Here is a 19,302-nt window from a genome sequence, read left to right as displayed (position 1 = left end):
CCATTACGAGGACGCGCGTAAAGCCCGAATCGTCACGCGCCGATCAATAGACCACTCGCTTCGTCTACATTTTTTTATGATTAATTTTCCCGCTGACTTTCTTGATGATTAACAACCAAGGGTTGTATCGATTCATCTAGCTTACAAGCGAAAGTTTGCGCGCGAGATCTCTTTACAATCAATCTGTTTTTCTCATATTCTTGCAAAAAACTTGAACTATAAAATTTTGGACATTTTTTTCATTAATTATTTTCTTCATTCATTTAAAAAAATATAAAAATTAAAATAATATCCATTTTCCTAAAAATTTTTGTTCTTATTTTTTTATTACATACATTATACCCGTATATTCAAAAATGCAATTATTTTAGAGGAATCTGAGAAATTCTTAATATATGTATATGTGAATCTTTTTAAAAAATTTGCTCTTCTCAATATGAACTTCATCCTAAATCACATCATTCCTTTTTGCATCTCACAAAGAAACCGCTACAATTCTAGGAAATTATTTCTTATCTCATTATGTAATAATTGTAAGTTCAAATTTTGAACTCTTTTGTTCAAAAATATTGTATATCTGATGAAGTTGTATATCTCTTATTCTAAAGACAATAGTAAAAAATTAAAATAAAATTATACATAAAATAATTCTTTACATATATATAAATTATTACTTTTTTTGTTTAAAAATATCATTTTTAATTTTTAAATAATTTTAAAATAACTATTTAGAACAGTTTTTTATATATTTGATTTAGATCTCACTCAAAATATGGGAGAATCTAGATGTCGCAAGACAACGATAATTCTCTTTGATGAAATGTATTTTTTATAATTAATAGAAAAATAGTGTTGTCGCGCGTGGTGAAGATAAATGACGGAACTTGACGAAAGCCGAAGATGTGACATGATCGCTCGTTATCACCGGAAGAAAAGTGGAACGCTAACGAGAAAATCGAAGGCTCGGGGTTATGCGATTGGAATAATCGCGGGTCAGAAGTCACAATGCGGATGTATAATTTCTATTCCGTACCTTCTGTGGCACGCAAACAAGGCTGTATATACAAATATGATGACACGTCCCCTTGCAATTTTTCTGCTTTAATTGTCCGCGATTTCTAATTGTAAGACTCCTCATCATTATTTTTTCTGTCTAAATATATGTGTTATGCTAAGTAAGATAAAAAATTTAAATTATATATAATTTATCGTGTAATTAGATTTATAATTTTTCCATGAATTTTTGTTACGTTCCTATATTTTGCGCATATTGTCTGCAAAAATTCTGACGAAAACATTGAAGTTAAAGAGTAACAAGAGATAACAAAGCGTGCACATTAGAAAAACGAAAGAAATTATAATAACATTAATTGCGTCCGATCGCCAGCTGATCCTTTTTGTGCTTTCGCTTTAAAAAAGGAAAAAAAAAAACTCGTTTAAGAGTAAATGCGGTGTCGCGCTCTTGAGAAACTTAATACGAAGCCTCGTCGCGCCGTCGAAGGATAAATCAACAAGAAGGTCGCCGTCGAGACTCGATTATACCTCGCAATTAAACTTCAAACGAAGATGAATTTAACGATTACGAGAAGACAGGGGAATGGAGGGGGTGGGCGAAGAGTATTCGATCACTTCATACTTCGTCTCATGTAATTGAACTTGAGACGCGTTGCATTTAAGGCACTGCGAGAAAGTCGTTCGCGCTCTCGGAGAAATCGAGATTTGATGAGAATCGAAATTTGACGATCGAAATTTGATCGACTCGATGGAAATCATGAAGAAGAATATTGGAAAGTAGCAAAAACCTTTCGCCTTTTTGTTGTGAGAGAACGTAAGTGATTAGGACTGGAAGGATTCAAATTATTTCATTAAATTTGCATTCGTAAAGTTAGATTTGTTAGGCCTTTATAACATACAATCACGAATAAAATCTGTTAATTCTTGAGCACATACGAAACTTTTATATACAAAAGTGAGTTTCGAATATACAATCTTGTATGAAAATAATCGCATGCAAACTTCGAGAGTCAGACTCCAGGTTTGTTTGTTTCATTTACACTTTCCTAGACTTTCTGCATTTGAAATAGAACAGATACTATGTCTGATAATATTCGTTATATCTCCCGTTTCAGCACTTTTTTTTTTATTGTAAATTGGTGTAACATGCAAAATGCTCCATTTTAATGAAATCTGTCATTTTAGACATTATTTTTAAGATACATATAAAAATGCAAATATATTATTGCTATAGAAAATATGTGTCTTTCTTTTGAATGAAATTTAAAAAATATTTCTACTATATCAATTTAAATAACAATTTTAATTATAAGGAAGTAATAATATTATTGTCATTTCCGAAAAAATACGAATTTACATATAAACAAAAATACATTTTATCGAATTACATTCGTTTCTTTATAAAAATTTACAGATATAAAAAATCCATTTGGTTTTTGGATCGTAAAGGACTGAAGATTAATATTTATATATATTTTATATGTTTCTCGTATGCTCTTTATATGAAAGAAAAAATGCCCTGCTCCTATTTACCCCATTCAACAACACACCTTTGACGCTCGCTAGTTTTTCCTCTCTCTCTCTCTCTCTCTCTCTCTCTCTCTTTCTCTCTCACCCTTGTCCTGCATGAAGCGCTGGCGCGCCGCGGAGGGAGAGAGAGCGCGAGAGAAAAAGAGAGAGAGAGAGAGAGCGCAGACTCACTGGGATATATACACACGCAATATCATAGCGGCAGACAGTCGACACGCGGCACTCGTACAAGGTGGATCTCCTCGCGCTTTCCTTCCTGTTGTTGAGGGAGAGAAAGAAAGAAGAGATTCAATAGCAATAAACGACGAGGAGGAAAGTGAAGTGTTTTATCTCGTCTCTTTACTCCGCTCGCAAGAATAACAATATCATCGAGGAGAATCTCCGCGATATTGTTACAAGTTGAATCCATTATTCGCTATTAATCGTGATCGCTTCTTATTACGCGATGATTTCGTCGTCGTCGTCGTCGTCGTTATCGTTCGTCAATGGAAAGAAGAAGAGGTACATTATTGCGACGAGATTTCCCCATCGAATATCCGGCTCGTGCACGGATCTTCGCATCGCGGAGCGCTCTTAGTATGCCACGTGCCGGCACCTAGAAAAAGATCGATCGGAGACCTCGCTCGATCGCGCCAGCGAAACAAGTCCAGTCTTCCTTTCTCTTTCCCTCTCACGGAAAGATATTTCCTTGTCGAAGCAGCTGGACGTGATTTCCAAACTTCGTGGAAGAACGATGATCATAGGTGGATGTAACCGAAATTAACTGAAGTTAATCGCAGCAAGGATATCATATATCTATCGAAGAGAATTGATCCTTTCAAAATATATATCGTGCACGTTTATTGGAGGACAAATAACTGAAATATATAAAATCAAGCCCTCACGCGCTCCGATAATAAGTAGCCGGCGTGAAACCGGCCACGAGACCGTGTCCCTGGCTATGGGCAAGCTCTTAATAATCCCTCGAAGTGATACTACTCGCGACAACGTCAGGGTGAACAGCGAAGGGGAGGAGAGAACGACGGCAACGGCGGCGATTGTCGTCGGGTCCAGCGCGACGAGTGGCGCGATCGCCGATAGCGCTGCCGCCGATCGCGATCGTCGATTCCTTATCGCGTCGATACTCGGCAACGGCCTGCCGAGGAGAGAATGCGCGCGCGAACATCCGATCTCGGAGATCGTTGAGGCGACGAGGACAGCGATAAGCAATGTCGCCCGAAGTGATCTCGTCGAGCGGAGCAACATTCTTGGGACGGACGCGGAACGTTGGAGCGCCAGGGTTGCCGTCGAGGATCGTCGCACTTGTTGCGTCTCGAGCGTCCACGTCGCTTCGTATTTCGCGCGCAGACGAGCCCGCGATCGAGCGATCCGCCGCGATGATATCACCAGACGTTCGTCATTCATCGAGCGGCGAAATCGTCGACGTGCTGTCAGCTGCTCGCTAACTCGTGACAGATCTGTCATTGCGCCGATCGATGTCACGGATATCGAGAAAGTACCATGTAGTACAGTGGATGATAATATTACAATCAGACGTGAGGATCGAAATCGATTCTCCGTTCCGTCCGCATGTACCGCCAATCAAGTTTCCATGTGTGATGCATGTATTTTATCCGATAGTACCGTAAATAACGCGTTCGCACACGTCGGCGGATCGCCGAGAACTGTTCTCAAGAATCGAGATCGTATCGGCATCGATGCGGAAAACATTTCGCCCGATAATAATATCTGCAATTCCGCTAGACTGATCGGTTTCATTAAATCCTCGTGTATCTTCGCCGAAGAGATAGTACATCGAAGAAACGCATCGTCTTCACCGCGATTCCCGGCGAGAATCGATCGCGGTGGACAAACCTGGCGGATCAAGACGTATTGGAGATTGCCAAGGATCGGCCTCGTTCTACGAGCTTTTCTACTGGGACTACTCGTGATGAGTTTGCTCTGCGATGTAGTGCTGACCGCGCCGCCGTCATCGTCGTCGTCGTCGTTATCGGCTTCGGAGGTGATGGACATCTTTGAGGATGGCATCGAAGAGGAGGAGCTGGCGATACCGAGAAAAAAATTCGGCAACGAGTTAGAGATTATCAGAAGCAGCATTGTGCAAGGTCTTGGACTTCAGAGGATACCTGATCCTTCGAAGGTAAGACTTATTAATAATATTAATAATATATTCTGCGAGAATAAAAAGCGTCATATGATTGCATTTTCAGTCCTAATCAAATATATAATTAGCAGTATGGTTAGGTTAGGTATGTGTACTAAAAAAATATTCCATTACTATAATCAATTTTATATTTATTTATTACTTTCTGTCTGTCTATCTCTCTTTCTCTCTCTCTCCCCCCTCTCCCTCTCTCTTTTTCTCTCCCTCCCTCCTTCCCTCCCTCGCCCCCTCTCACTCTCTCTCTCTCTCTCTGTTTCAACTGATAGAGAGAATTTTTAAAGAAAAGATTATTATTAAAATAATTTTCTTCCATAGAAAATGATATAAATTTCACAATTACAATATTTTTTATTGTCTTTTCGGACAATATATGTAGACGAGAATGAAATTCGAGACGAAAATGATGCAAAAATATAATCGACATAGCATGTTGAAAATTCTTTGCATTTTTTTATCGTATGAATTATTTTGATAGTTTCTAGACTGGAGTTTTCATGAATAAAGTTATATTTGGACACAATAAAGATTTTAAAGTTACATTCAAGAAAGCACGCATCTTTGTGAAATAATCTTTTTAGTGCTACAGATAGATAAATAGGTAAAGAGAGAAGAAGAGAGACAGAGATAACAAAAAATATTGCATTTTTTATTTTCGATAAAACTTTAATAACATTGACAATTAGAAATTGAGAAGATAAATTGAAATACTTGTTGAGAGGAGATCACATCTTCAGAAAAGACGTCTTCAGATCGTGATCAAAGAAGTTGATGTTAGGAGCAACTTGTGTGTTGTATAAGAACAAACTGAATATGCGCGTTATTGCGTGAACCAAATAAAATCGATCGCGTAAAAAAAAAAGTGAGACCTCGCCGCGTTTATATCGGTGATCCGGCGGTGGCAAAAAAGTCGATAAATCCTAAATTATTACAATGACGAGAGAGATAAGAGATGTCGTACGCGGCAACGACGTCGCTCGTGCTCATTCGCGCCTTGGAGTTCGTTGCTCGAGGACAGCGCGTTGTTGAGATTACTCGAATAAAATAATACACTTTCCTTCTAGCTCCTCTTGCATGTCAAAAAGTGCAACCGACCTTACTTCGCGTCTTTCACCTCTATTTCTATAAAGAAATAAATTCATGCAAATTATACACTAATCTGTGCGACGTGACATACAAGACATTTTCAGCTTTGCTACGAATTTCGAAGATTAGATATTTTTTCCTACATATATATTTCTCTTTTTCGGGAAAAAAAAAACTCATTTTAAATACTAAATTATATTTAAAGTACATATATTATATATATATCTTTATGTCTTGCGTAAGTAATATTATATTTAAATTGTCTGAATTGAATGAGCCAAACTTAGCGATTCGCACATGCGCGTACGAGCACTGTGTATCGCCTTTTATAGATTATAATTATATATCTGTGTTATAGATAGAGGAAGAGGGTTTTTTTTTTTCCTCGATCAAAGTCAGCTTTAAGCGCAACGTGATATGATCCGAAAATAAATGTTATAAATTATAAACGCGCGCGTGATGCACGACACACATATACGTACACAAGTATCTTACTCCGAAACTCTTCAAGGATAGATAGTATAAATCCAGATGTCCTCGCGCGATGCTTACACAAACGCCGAGTACGTAATGTTCATTGATTCCCATGCACCGGTATATTCCGGTATTTAGAGATCGCCATGTAAATTATACGGATAAGTCGCCGAGCGAGCGACCCGATCACGAGAGATTCACGTCCGCACGCGAAGTACGGACGAACGGACCTTAGCGAGGCTCGTCCGAGCCTCCGAGGTTCGTTGACATCGCGGTTAGGCTGAAAAAGGTTTGCACACGTAAGCACTCGCGTTCTATCCGAGCGATGAAAAAGCACGACAATGCCATTCCAGGGGGACACGTGACACGTCGCGTGATCGGTCAGATCATTAGTCTCGTATAAATACTCGCACGAAACGTGCGCGCTTGGAAGGCCGGTATTCTTAATCCCTTCGACTGCTTCCCCTCCGATTACTTTTTTTATGCCGCGCTAGACAGAGGCTGTCTGCATCCTAGAAAAACGTGCAATTTTTAGAGAGATTTCTTTTGTACCTAAGAAAAAAGCAATTTTCGTGGAATTTTATTGGATCTCGGGGAATATTTGAAAAAATTCTCTCTTCAATAATTTTGCTCTTATATTATATTATAAACAGTCGGCAAATTGCCAAGTTGTGAATTATGTGTTTAAAATATATTATAAATCTATATCTGTCTCTATTTATATATTCCATATCTTGACAAAACCTAACATTGAATATGTAGAATATATTTTTTTATTTCTATTTTTAATAATAAAAAAGAAATGAAAATATGTAAGTAAAGAATGTTTATCTTACGAAAGCTATTCAATTCTTTTTTAATACATTTGCAAATTTAGCACTTGAGACTTAAGTAGTTCTGTGCTTTTTCTTCGTGTAATTGAAAAATATTAGAAAATGCATGGAATAAAAAATCATCTCACTTTTGAAAGTTGTACTAAAAAAAAAAAAAATCTTTAAAATATTTTCTTTATCTGGAATTTCGAATAAAAATACCGACAAAAAATCATGGAATTTTCAGAGAATTTTTTCACAAACTTTGTAGACGACACCCCACATCTACATTAATTTTATTTTTATTACATTTTATTTATTATTTTATTTATTATGTTATATTATAATAATTAATTTTATTGATTATATATTAAATTAATAAAGTAGAAAATATACAAATTGTCAAATGTTTAAAGGGATTTTATGGATCACAATCTTAGAGAAAATATTTCTTAACTTCGCGAAAAACAGTCGCCCTTTCCAAGAATACGGGAATATGATCTAACGGGAAATATGGGAATGCGCGCCTAATCTCTGCGTGAAAAAATCATTTCGACAGAGTGTGCTGGCGGTAGATACTCTTATACGCTTTCGGAAACTTCGCATATATTTCGCACGATGGTACACGAGTCGGTATATACCGTATATCCGCGGAAACGCGCGATCTGGCACATATATGCGCGCTGTTTGCCTAGACGTGGCTAATAATCGCTGTCCCTTTGTCAAGTGCCGACCAAGATAAACAGTCTTACGACTGAATGCAGTTCCTGTCATAGATAACGTCGAATTATATGCGCGAGCGATCTTTATCTTCGCACCATGAGCGGCTTCATCTCGTCTCTATTGCGTACAACAAGTCCTCGATGTATATGCGATGTACGCAACACCGGTTGTACATATCTCGCAAATTGATTTACGTATCATTGAAACTTGCTATTGCAGGACTCATTTGTTTAAGGACGCCATTCGAAAAGAGACCCCTAAAAAGCAGTGATTTAAGTGCGCTCCGCGAGAAAGAAGGAGAGAATTTAATATCAAAAAGTACATGGAGTATTTTATATAAATTTTATATAAATATAATAAATATAATATTTTATATAAATAGGGTATAGATCGGCATTCTCTCTATTTTTTGTCAAAAAATAAATATCTTTTTTTCTTTGGCAGAGTTTCCGGAAATCTTTTCTGGATATCCTACTTTTTAATATGGCAATGCATCTGCTGTTTCTTGATTTTTCGTGCAAAAATTCTGCCGAGTTTACTTAAATTTGATATTTATTTTATATAGGCATTAACGTTTACTTTGCATCAAAGCCGAAAAATGCACTTTGCTGCTGTAAAGAAATTTATTTTATATCTATTCAAATAAGATTTCTTCAAATGTTTTGCTATAAAAATGTAAATAAATTAGATTTGATTATAAACGAAACTGCCAAAACTTTCAAAGATTTAAAAAATAAAGAATTAATATATTAATATATTATATAATATGGTTATTAATATATTGGTATATTAAAAAATGAGGTACTTTGAAAACGATGCATTTTCGGAAATTTTGCCAAAGGAATAAGATATTATACATATATATATGTTTTAATAAGGAATATCGATAATAATCGTTTGTACTCTATTATCTATCCTGTGTAAATAGCGTTCTATTCTTCTCGTAAAATTGCCAAATAAATGAAAAGATAAGAGATGTGCATTTCACTGAAAAAATAAGATATTTGGTAGTGATAGGGGGGATAAGAAGATATTTTGGAACGATGACATTTTAAAAAGAATGTAGTTCCAATCTTGTCGCGTCGTGTGTGACCTCATTCCTTCAATGTTGAATCGAAATGCTTCGGAATGATGTTATCTCGGGAGGATAAATTGTCCAGAACATTGTCTCCGTCGATTATCTAGGATGAAATACTTTAAGATGATGATATCTTCTTTTCGGAAAGATATATTTCCGGAACCTTGCGAGATATCAGGATCAATCTCAAGATACTTCGAAAAGACAAGCGAATCGAATTATATTTTCAACGTATTGCCTGATTCTTCTGTTTGGATTTCGATTTTTGAATCGAACGTTTTATCGGAGAAGACAATAATTGATAGAGCATTGTCTCATTCTTTTGATCTCACGGACAATCTTTTAATCTCACGTGTCCCGATTTGTTTCGAAGTCTCTGTGAAATTGTGACTAAAGAGAAGATTCGTCGGCTCGGTGAAAAGGCACACGTGTCCGCTAAAAGGAGCATAATGAGCTGCACAAAGAAGAGAAAGAGAGAGAGAGAGAGAGTTAAACGAGAAAAAAAAGTAAGAGGTGGAATAAAGAAGACAAACGGAAGCTCGGTCTTCGTCGAGGCTTCCCCGGTCTCTCTCGTCTCGTCTTCTCATGTCGCTTCCACGTCGTTTCGCTCGAACGCCTGTCTCGAAGGGTTCATTGCTGACGCATACGCGCTTTTTATCCTGCAAATGCACCCGACGACTTTGCCGTCGACGGCGGCGGCAAAAGTGAAGAAAGAAACCGAAGACGCGAGAAGTCGTTACCTATTTACTCGGGCGGGCGGGCAGGCAGGCAAAAAGGCGGAGATCTCTATGTCGCGTACATCGTGGATATCCCATCGCGTAATTAAGTGTGTCAAGGAATACACCTAAGCGCCTCCAGACCTCAGATCGAGGACCGCATTCCAGGGAAGACATTCGCAGAGAAAGGGAAAGGGGGCAAACCGGCAGGTAACCGTGAGAGAGACGCAATTAGCTAACGTCAACTTTTCGTGCGGCTCGCGCGAGTAATCAAGATAACAATACTAAATCAGGAATGCTCTCGGAGAATATTTTATTCCAGCTCTGGACTCTCTCAAACATTGAGCGTCTGCTCCTTGAGAGTGCAAACGGCGGTTTGATTAAATATCGTCGGCATAACTCGAGGTTGTAACGCTGTAATCAACTTCACTTACTTCAATATCATCTGATTGTTTTTAATGTTAGCTAGGAATTTGTAGAACAGGTTTTGAGGTTCGCTAAAAATGAGTGTAATAATATAATATTATAGATAGAAGACGATAGATTTATATTTAAGGAAAAATTATTGTTTTTTTTTATTCGTAAAAAAAATTCCTCTAATAAATTAAAAACATAGCAAATGATTAATTTGTGATGTCCATTAAAAATATAAAAATGGATGTAAACTGAACGATATAAGAATCGAGGACTTTTAACTCATGCTATACTAGAAATTTTAATAATTATTTAACTGAATTGGCACGATGTCCGCATTACATTATAACATGGCTTCCCCGCGTGGAGAGAGTAAAAATGTAAAGCTTTTATTATTTTTTTTTTTTTACTAACAGTGTCATTATGCGGAAAGTCGCGATGGCAACTTTGGTACGTCATTGCGCTTAATGGCGTGCTTCGTGGCCAGCCACGATATGTGGTAGTATGTGCCGACAGAATGTAGTATAAGTCTTCGTCTTCTGTGAAATTACCTCGCGAGGCGGCTTGTCATTATCCAATCCTGGGCGTTTTACTCGACCCGGCCATTTCGTGCCAATGCTGCCGAACGCGTGCATTGAAAACGAAAGCGGCGCATCCCGTGCTCGGCTTCGCGAGTCTTTTCCCCTCTCAATAACGCGCGTCTCTCTTGCATCAGGTGATTAATGAACGGCTCCAAAGTAAAATAGACGAATCCTTCCCTAGAAAATTGACGAGATGCAAACGTGAACATTAATTCTTTAATATGTGCACGAGTTCTGAGGCTTTTTAAATTATTTTTCATTACTAATTTTCATAGAAATTATTTTTAAAATGTCTAATTATGCGTTTAGTATTTAGATTTGTTTACTTTTGTTTTTCATTTATTATTATTGATTTTCTTCTGAATAACAATTATTTTATTATTTTATAATTTGGAATTTTGTTAAATATTTTAATATTGATTATATAATCTTTTTAATGTATTGGCTGTACTATTTTTTTATCGACACAAATTTAAAAAAAAATTTATGATAATAATAAGAAACATCTTTGTTTATTAAATTACGAAAATTTATACATATATTGATTGTAATTACTCTGGCAACGTTTGTTGATCTTTCACATGCAACAGGTGTCATGCATCCACACGTGGTTACACCGGCTTTAAGTATAATTGTTTCAATACTGTCAGTTCCGACGTGAACAATGTAAAAGCGTGGGTATATAGAATTCAAATTAATGCCGTTGACCAAATTACAGTTAATTGATCATGTTTATAGATAGATACTTATCTTGCATTGAAATGTAGGCGGCTTATGCAAATATTACAAAACGATACAATTTAATCGAATCGATAAGATTTTGCAACTTTATTAAAATTTGAATTTTTGATTAATATAAAAAAGAAAGAAATATAAAAGAATAATTAAATATATCAATAGTTTTATAAAATTTTTTTATTTATTAATTATAAATCTTGCATAATATATATAATATTAGAAAAATATTTATATACATATATTAATTCTTAGTTGAGATATCTATTAAGTCTGGAAATTTGTTTTATCTGTACGTGATCATATGTATATATATATATTAGAAACATTTTAAGATATTTTTATCGCCGAAACAAAAACTATCTCATACTACATCTAATAATAATATTGTTAAAAGATCAAAGGAAATTTTTTGTGAAATTATTTAAGATATATATTGTATGTATTAAAATATAAATGTATGTATTTAGACATTCGATGTTCGTTCCAAAAATTATTAATATTTAGATTATAGCATCATTAAACAGGTGCGTGTATTCGCCATTCGTGATTCATAGTTATTCATAGAAACTCATTATTCGCTAATGCGGCATCCTCCACTTTCGCGATTCTTGTCATCATAGTTTATAATTCATCATTATTTTACTTCTTTAACATGAAGACAAATTTCCATGCTATATGAATCAACGGGAATCAATCTATTTGTTGATTCATGTGTGAAAATTCGTGATTATTTATGTGTCTTTATGAATCATGTCGGCAAGTAAGAAAGTAAAATAAAAACATCGTCATTCATGATTTATAGAAATTGAACAGAAACGCCTGCCTAAACGTTTGATGAAATATCACGATAAATTATGTTCGCTAAAACGATGACGAATAGTGTGCGGAGGATCTATAATAACAAACGACGAATTTCCATGAATTATTACGAATCGCGTTTCACGAAATTGCGAATCGAGAATACACGTAGTTTGCCGCTATCCTCAGGATCATCGGCGCATCCTCGCGCCGATACGGTATTAGGACACGCGTGCGTGGGTGGTCCCCGTCTTGTTGCCCCACTTTCGCTTACGCATGCATAAGCACGTGCGTGCCGTCGCTGCCGTGCGAGCCACAACGGCATTGCTCCTGTTGCTCCCGCGGTATAATAAGTGGCGCGAAACGAGCTCTCTTCCACGTGCGCGCGGTCGCCGGTACACGCATATTCTCTCGCGTGCACATATTCGCTGTGCGTGAGTGCGTGCGTGCACAGCGCAGCAGCAGTTTATGTAAGTGATATTTAATATTATACCACCAACCCAGTCCTTCGTGCGCGACACAACGTCGCTCTCGTCTTCCTATTGTGAAACGTGAAAGCCGCATGCAACCAGCCAACCATCTGCCGCATCGCGCCACTCAAGAAATTATGAAGTGAGATAAACTCTTTGCTGATACAAAGTGTTTTACAACGTTTTTACAATGCAATTCGGTACGCGCATATCGCGTAAAATTATCGAATTTAACGTAGTAGTAATTATTCGCTATTTCATATACGGCTCCGATACGGAATCGCGATATTTCTCTATCATACATATATTCGAAAGGGCGTCTGCAGGATTTTTTTCAGAAGGAAGCATGGCATAAAATGTCATTCAAATCGATGGAAATATATGCTTTGATATTTATATATCTTTTAGTATTAATATAATATATATAAGTTATATAAATGTATTGCAAGATGATATTAATAGAGATAATATATATGAGCATATTTATACAAAATATATTTATCCAAAAGAAAGTTTAATCGAATGAAATGATTAAATGTAAAAGAAGATTTAATGCCAAGGTGTACAGCGCTTTAGCATTAATTAGATATTAAAATGTTTTGCAAAGAAGTCTCTATACAAATACAAATGTTAAATGATATTAGCAAGAGTTACACGATACGAGATTCCGCTATCAAGGATTACAACAATTCAGTATTCTGCAAATGCATGTCAGGCAATTACTTTGTGTATGATTCCGTGAAAAGATTAACCTTTAAATACTACAACGCCTTACCTAACGTTAGCGTTCTCACGCCGTTGACATTGCGTGCATGCGTGCGTGCGTGCGTGCGTGCGTGCGTGCGTGCGTGCGTGCGTGCGTGCATGCGTGCGTGCGTGCGTGCGTGCGTGCCTAGAAGAGAAAAGGAGAGAAAACACACCATTTTTATTTCATTGTCAAATACGGGCCGAAATAAGTTTAACAAGAACAATAGTAACGAGGTGCGAAACGTTTTATGAATTTCGCTCGGTAATCGGTGTGTCAACCGTGGGGATGTCGTAATCGCGAACCGTAACTCCTTTTGTAACTTGTTCTCGACGGGTGATTCCCGTTGCTGACGCAATCGCGTCATCCCAAGATGTAGATCGTTCATTTAATTCCGCGCGCGACTCTAGAAATAGAAACAAGTCATTTATTTAATATAACACGTTGCAATAAATTACGCTCGTGCGACAAGCGATTCTCTAACGATTCGAAAGTCCCGACCATGATTTCAATCAAAGGCATGTCAATAAATAATGTCACGTGTGTGAAGATCGGTATTGATCATTAGTCCAAGCGAATTTTAATGTCAATCTGAAATCACATCGCACCAACGACGCCATCATTCGAATATTTGACTTTAAATTCGATCCTCGATCTTTGACGAAAGACGAGAGGTGAATTTGCATTTCTATGCCTTCGATGCTTGATTGATGTGATTAATTTTTTATTTATTGATTGATTATTGATTATATTACTTTTGTAATATTGTGAGTTTTACTCATGTTATTTGTCGAGGGATCGATGAATGAGACGATTTATAGCGGGATAAGGCTTTAATGCATACGTTGAAATTGATCCAAATTCAGCCTATTCAATTATAGACAATGAATTTTTGATATTATTTAATTGTCAAATTTTTCAATATTTTTGATCAATAGAAATATTTCGTGAATTTTATGTACGTAAACTTGAATATATAAGTTTCTCTTCAAAATTGAGAATTTTTTTTTATCTTATTTTATTAGTGATTAATTTTTAAAATCAAGATTTATGAGAGCAACTTGTCTTATTTATTCCTCTCTGCATACCGCCTTAAGGAAGAGAGAGAAAGAGAGAGATAGAGAGATAGAGAACGGTTTCTATAATCACAATTACATTTAACTCATTATCATCATTTCTAAATTATATTTCTCACCAATCATTTATTTTCTGAAATTTTTATATATTCATATAATTCTCATTCATATTTCATATAATTATATATTATGTGCCACGCTGAAATTTTCTGGCTTGTCGAACTAACAGCTACAAATACGGTCGTGAATTAAAATGCGCGTCATAAATAACGATCGGCTTCGTCGAATTATTTAAGTTTCGCCGTGTGTGTCGACGCTTTCTCCAAGAATTCCGCGCCTACTATAAAATTCCGGTTTACATTGGCGCGATTCGTCACAATGGTCGACGTAAGGACGATGTATCCCGGCCGATTCGAAAGTATCTGCCTGGTGATAAGTAAGATTTTGCCGTTGATTAAAGAGCGATTTAGCCGGAGGTGAGATCTGAATGTCGCTGGGAAATTCCAACGTAAAGTTCGCCTTATGAAATCTCGAGATGAAACGGAAAGATGCGACGAGGGGTTCCGGATATATGTCTGAATTTCGCTCGCGAAGAGAGACCACCCAAAGACAATCGCCCACACGAGAACACCTGTCGTCATTATATAAGTGCTTCATTGATGCTCGTTGATGCCATAAATAAAGAAATTCGATCGATTTGAAATCAATGATTAGTGTTCGGCCTTTTCGTGGAAATGATTAATTGTAATTTTTGTTTTATATCGATATAAATAAAAATGGATCTTTATCATCGTTGTTGAATAAACGACATTTTTCACTTTTATATGGGTTACTACATTATTTTTTATCGATAGATTTTATAAACTGGAATTTAAAACTATTCTTTTTTAGCGAATATGTTCGAGATATCAATAATCGAATAAAAATCCAGTTGAAAAAGAAAATTACTCCTCGCGAATTAAACTTTAGGGAGTTAATAGGGAACTGTATCTCATGTGTAATGCTATTAATAGAATTTTAATGCATGACTTATATATTTCGCTAACAAAAATTTTTTAAATAAAAATATATGTGTATAATGACAAAAATTGGAAAGTTGCGATGACTGTTGATAATAATGGACAAATGATGACAATTTTGCTAAGGAATAAACGAAATTGTGTCACCGAAAGGATCTCTTTGAGATAAGTTGTATAATCTTTAGTTTATATAACGTAATAGTACCGTTTTTGATATATGATTATTATACCAATGACCAATGGCCAGTTATAGTTGAATGACAGTTTTAGTTGAAGCACATTCCTAAAGAAAACACCATACGATAAATGTTAAATACACTATTTGCATATGGAATGCCAGAAGGTTACGCATATATGAAAAGGCTATGATGGATTGCTTTGGATTTAAATGGCAAGATAATGCGCGAATATAGAGATTTTATATATTAAAATTTATATATTAAAAAAAAAAAAAAATTAAAAAAAGAAACTTTAGCTTACAAGCCACAAATAACGAGAGAGATGTCGCACCAATCTAAGAAAATATTTTTCTAGCATTTATTATTATTTGTTGAAGAAGCAAACGTTTTATTAATTTTGTAGCTAAGAGAGGCAACGCCATCATTCAAATCCGCCAATGGTCGGATTAAAAGACAAAGTTTACGATGTTTGCCATCACTGAACGAAGCAATGTTATTTCGAAGCCTCGAGGTAAAATCCGGTCGCAGAATCCTTGACGCAGTTCCGTGATTAAAGCAAGAGTACACAGAGAACCGCGGCAAATTAGTTAAGGCGAGAGATTAAATCTCGTGGGAACCTCGCTAATCGGATCTCTGGTACAGATTGTCTCGCGATTTCGTTTCGCTTTTCTTCACAGTGGCCGAGCAACAAGTAAACCGGTCGATCGCGTTTATTAATTGTTTCTAGTTAATAAATTCCTTTTTCTACAGCATACATCATTTATCACAATTCTCCATATCGCGTTGCGACTCATGTTGTGTAATATATCTCATTATAGTCATCGTGCGTACTTTGCTGGAATTTACAAACATCACATGCAATGTTGTTGCAGGAAAATGTGTTTAATTTTAGCGCATCTTACGTACATTGAATATGTCCGGGTAATACCTTGGGTAATACCCATGAAAAATTTATCATACACAAAACTATCGCATTTATAATATAATATAATAAAAAAAGCTGCACGCATTTAAAAAAAAAAAATAAATTTTTAAATTCAATTAAATAATGCAAACTTGTGATAAAAATTAAAAAAACCAATTTGTCGAATAAAATTTATTCCCCCAAAAAAAATCTACGCGATGTTAGATTGTCGTGACATAATGTTATGCTGTTTTATTATTCGTCGTGTTGATAGGACATCATTGACATGTGATGGTTTGCTCAAATCTCACAGCTTACGTTGGTCGCGGAACGCATAAATTTCCGAAAGATAAAACCTGGCACACAACACAAATACATATAATATACGCGCAATGTTTGCGAGCGAGTCGGATATTTATGGGATTTCTGGAACGATAATTCGTTGACATTTATCGTCGGATTTATCGGAAGCACTTGAGCAATTGTTACGTATACTTCTATGTCTCTCTCATTTTCTGTCTTCCAGATCTTTAAATTAAATAGAACGGCATTAAAAAGTTAATTCGCATCTTATTTTTAACTTTGGCCATTAGAATATCGAGTTATCGGCAAAAAGATAACTGAAAAAATAATGAAATATCTTATATCGATAATTCAGAATATGTAATCCGCAACACACAAAATTTGCGATAAAATAATTCAAGATAATATTTATATAATTGTACGAGGCAGATAAAATAATTCGAGTGTGAAAAAATTTATGCGAGAGAAGCGTAAGTTTGACATTTATCGCGTATATATCTTAATCCGATGAAAATTTTGAACAAGGGAAGCAGGCAACAATACGATATCTATGGATTCAAGGAATCCCATAAAACCAGAAATCTATGAATCGGAGAACGTCGAGAGATTTGTTCGCATCTTCGGAATCGTTTCGATAAACATGTCTTTGACGAATAAATTTCCACGCTTTACGGACGAATGAAGGCGACAGTCGAAGAAGAACTTAATCGTCCTAAACCGCTATTTACAGCCTGGCTTATGTTAGTGCATCGCACGAGAAACTTGCGCCACGCAAGTTTCTTATTTATTATTTTAGTCTTTATTATATGACGTCCTTCTCGATAACCCCGCGACAAACGAATCTAGTAATCGGTTCGATATTCCTGAGTTGTCATTCAAAATGAATCAGCCTACAAACAGACAATTTTCTTCAAAACATTCTTAATTAAAAAAACTAGTAATTTTTTCAACACATCCATCGTCGATAATTTTATTTCACACAATCTGTGGTATAAAATAATTATATTAGTTGCTTTGTAATCTACAAATATCGGTATATCAGTTATTTGAATTAATTAAATTAATTTTATTAGAAGACAAATTCTGTATAATATTTTACACTATCGAATATTTATAATCTAACAATAAGAGAATAAATTAATGTAATATGTATAAGTCAGCGTGTTGATCTCCCAAAAATCTCATATGTTTCGATTTAATTAAACTCTCTAATAAAATATACCTTATTGCTATACGATACAATAAGCCATAGCTTTGCCTGCTCGATGCCCTTGTTCGTGAGAGAAAGAGAGAGAAAGAGAGAGAGGGCTGTGAGATTGAAAACCCGCCGCCGAGAAAATGACACAAAGGCGAGCCGAAGCCGCGCCAACAAACGTGACGATCGCACGGTTTGAATCGACGCTAACGAGATTTATGATTGGCTTAAATTTTAAGAGAAAGCGGCTTTCAACGACGACGACGACGACGACGTGCCGGGTTCTTGTAGGCTTGGACGCACATAGAAGCCTCGGAAATGCGCGCGCCCAACGCATTAATCTGTGCGCAACCGATCGGTGCTGCATTTTACCTTCGTGTTTATTCTCAAAACGCCGTCACTCGTATACGCGCCTTCTCCGACGCTTATAAGAAATAAAGAAAGAAGGGAATTAACGCGCATTATTGCGCCACATCGACTGCGTAAGCCGTAGCCGACTCGCGCAAAGCGGAGTCGTGAGATTGCGTGAAAAGTTCTCACGTCTTTTTTTAACGTCACTCGGCGGACGTCGGTACCGATAATGTGGAAGGACTCGCGATTAAATAATGGTGATACCGAGATGAGATAAGGATAAGAATAATTTTACTTGCGATAATTATAAATTAAAGCTGTACGCACATTAACGCGCGGATTACAACAAGATTGCAATTTTTTTATATAAAAATTTCCTATACAAACATTCTTCTGTTTTAAATTTCTATTTATATATATATAAAAAGAAAAAGTGAACGTTTGAAAATATACACACACGACACTCTTTTGTAAGATAGAAATTAATATTTTCTGTTCAAAATAAATATTACAATTTTTAGTTGTGTTTTTTCTTAGAAACCGCAACGTCTTTTTTTTATAAACGGATGCGCCAAGCTCCGCCTTCATGCTTTACGATCATACTCATTAACAATATAAATAGTTTTCTACCCATAAGGCATCTCATTATGATCATCCACTACATTCCAGACGTTTGGCGCGCCTCTGAAATGTCATTATCCGACATCCGGATATCTGTCATTGGTCAATCAGGAGGCCCCGCAATTGAAGACATCCGGGACATACTTGTTGCACGAAATTGAGACCTGGCTCCTGCTCGGGAGATCCCAGGACGAAAAAAAGATACCTCTTTCGCGCTCCACGAGATCTTTATGTATTTTGTGCGAGCAAAGTAAATAAAATCGATGTCAAAATGCGTACATGCACAATATGCTGCGCGTATCTCAAATATCCTA

General features: G+C 36.2%; 1 protein-coding gene across 1 annotated transcript in view; it reads left to right on the top strand.

Annotated features, from left to right (window-relative positions):
• Positions 1–2,535: 2,535 nt before the first annotated feature.
• Positions 2,536–19,302, top strand: part of LOC126858504 (uncharacterized) — a 30,682-nt gene continuing 13,915 nt past the window's right edge. The window contains exon 1 of the mRNA XM_050608884.1: positions 2,536–4,684. Within this exon, the coding sequence (XP_050464841.1) occupies positions 3,485–4,684 (1,200 nt within the window). The 5' untranslated portion in view covers positions 2,536–3,484. The remainder of the gene's footprint in view (positions 4,685–19,302) is intronic.

This window comes from Cataglyphis hispanica, chromosome 25 (genome assembly GCF_021464435.1).
Source record: "Cataglyphis hispanica isolate Lineage 1 chromosome 25, ULB_Chis1_1.0, whole genome shotgun sequence".
Lineage (NCBI taxonomy): Eukaryota > Metazoa > Arthropoda > Insecta > Hymenoptera > Formicidae > Cataglyphis > Cataglyphis hispanica.
This window is presented reverse-complemented; position numbering and strand designations above follow the sequence as displayed.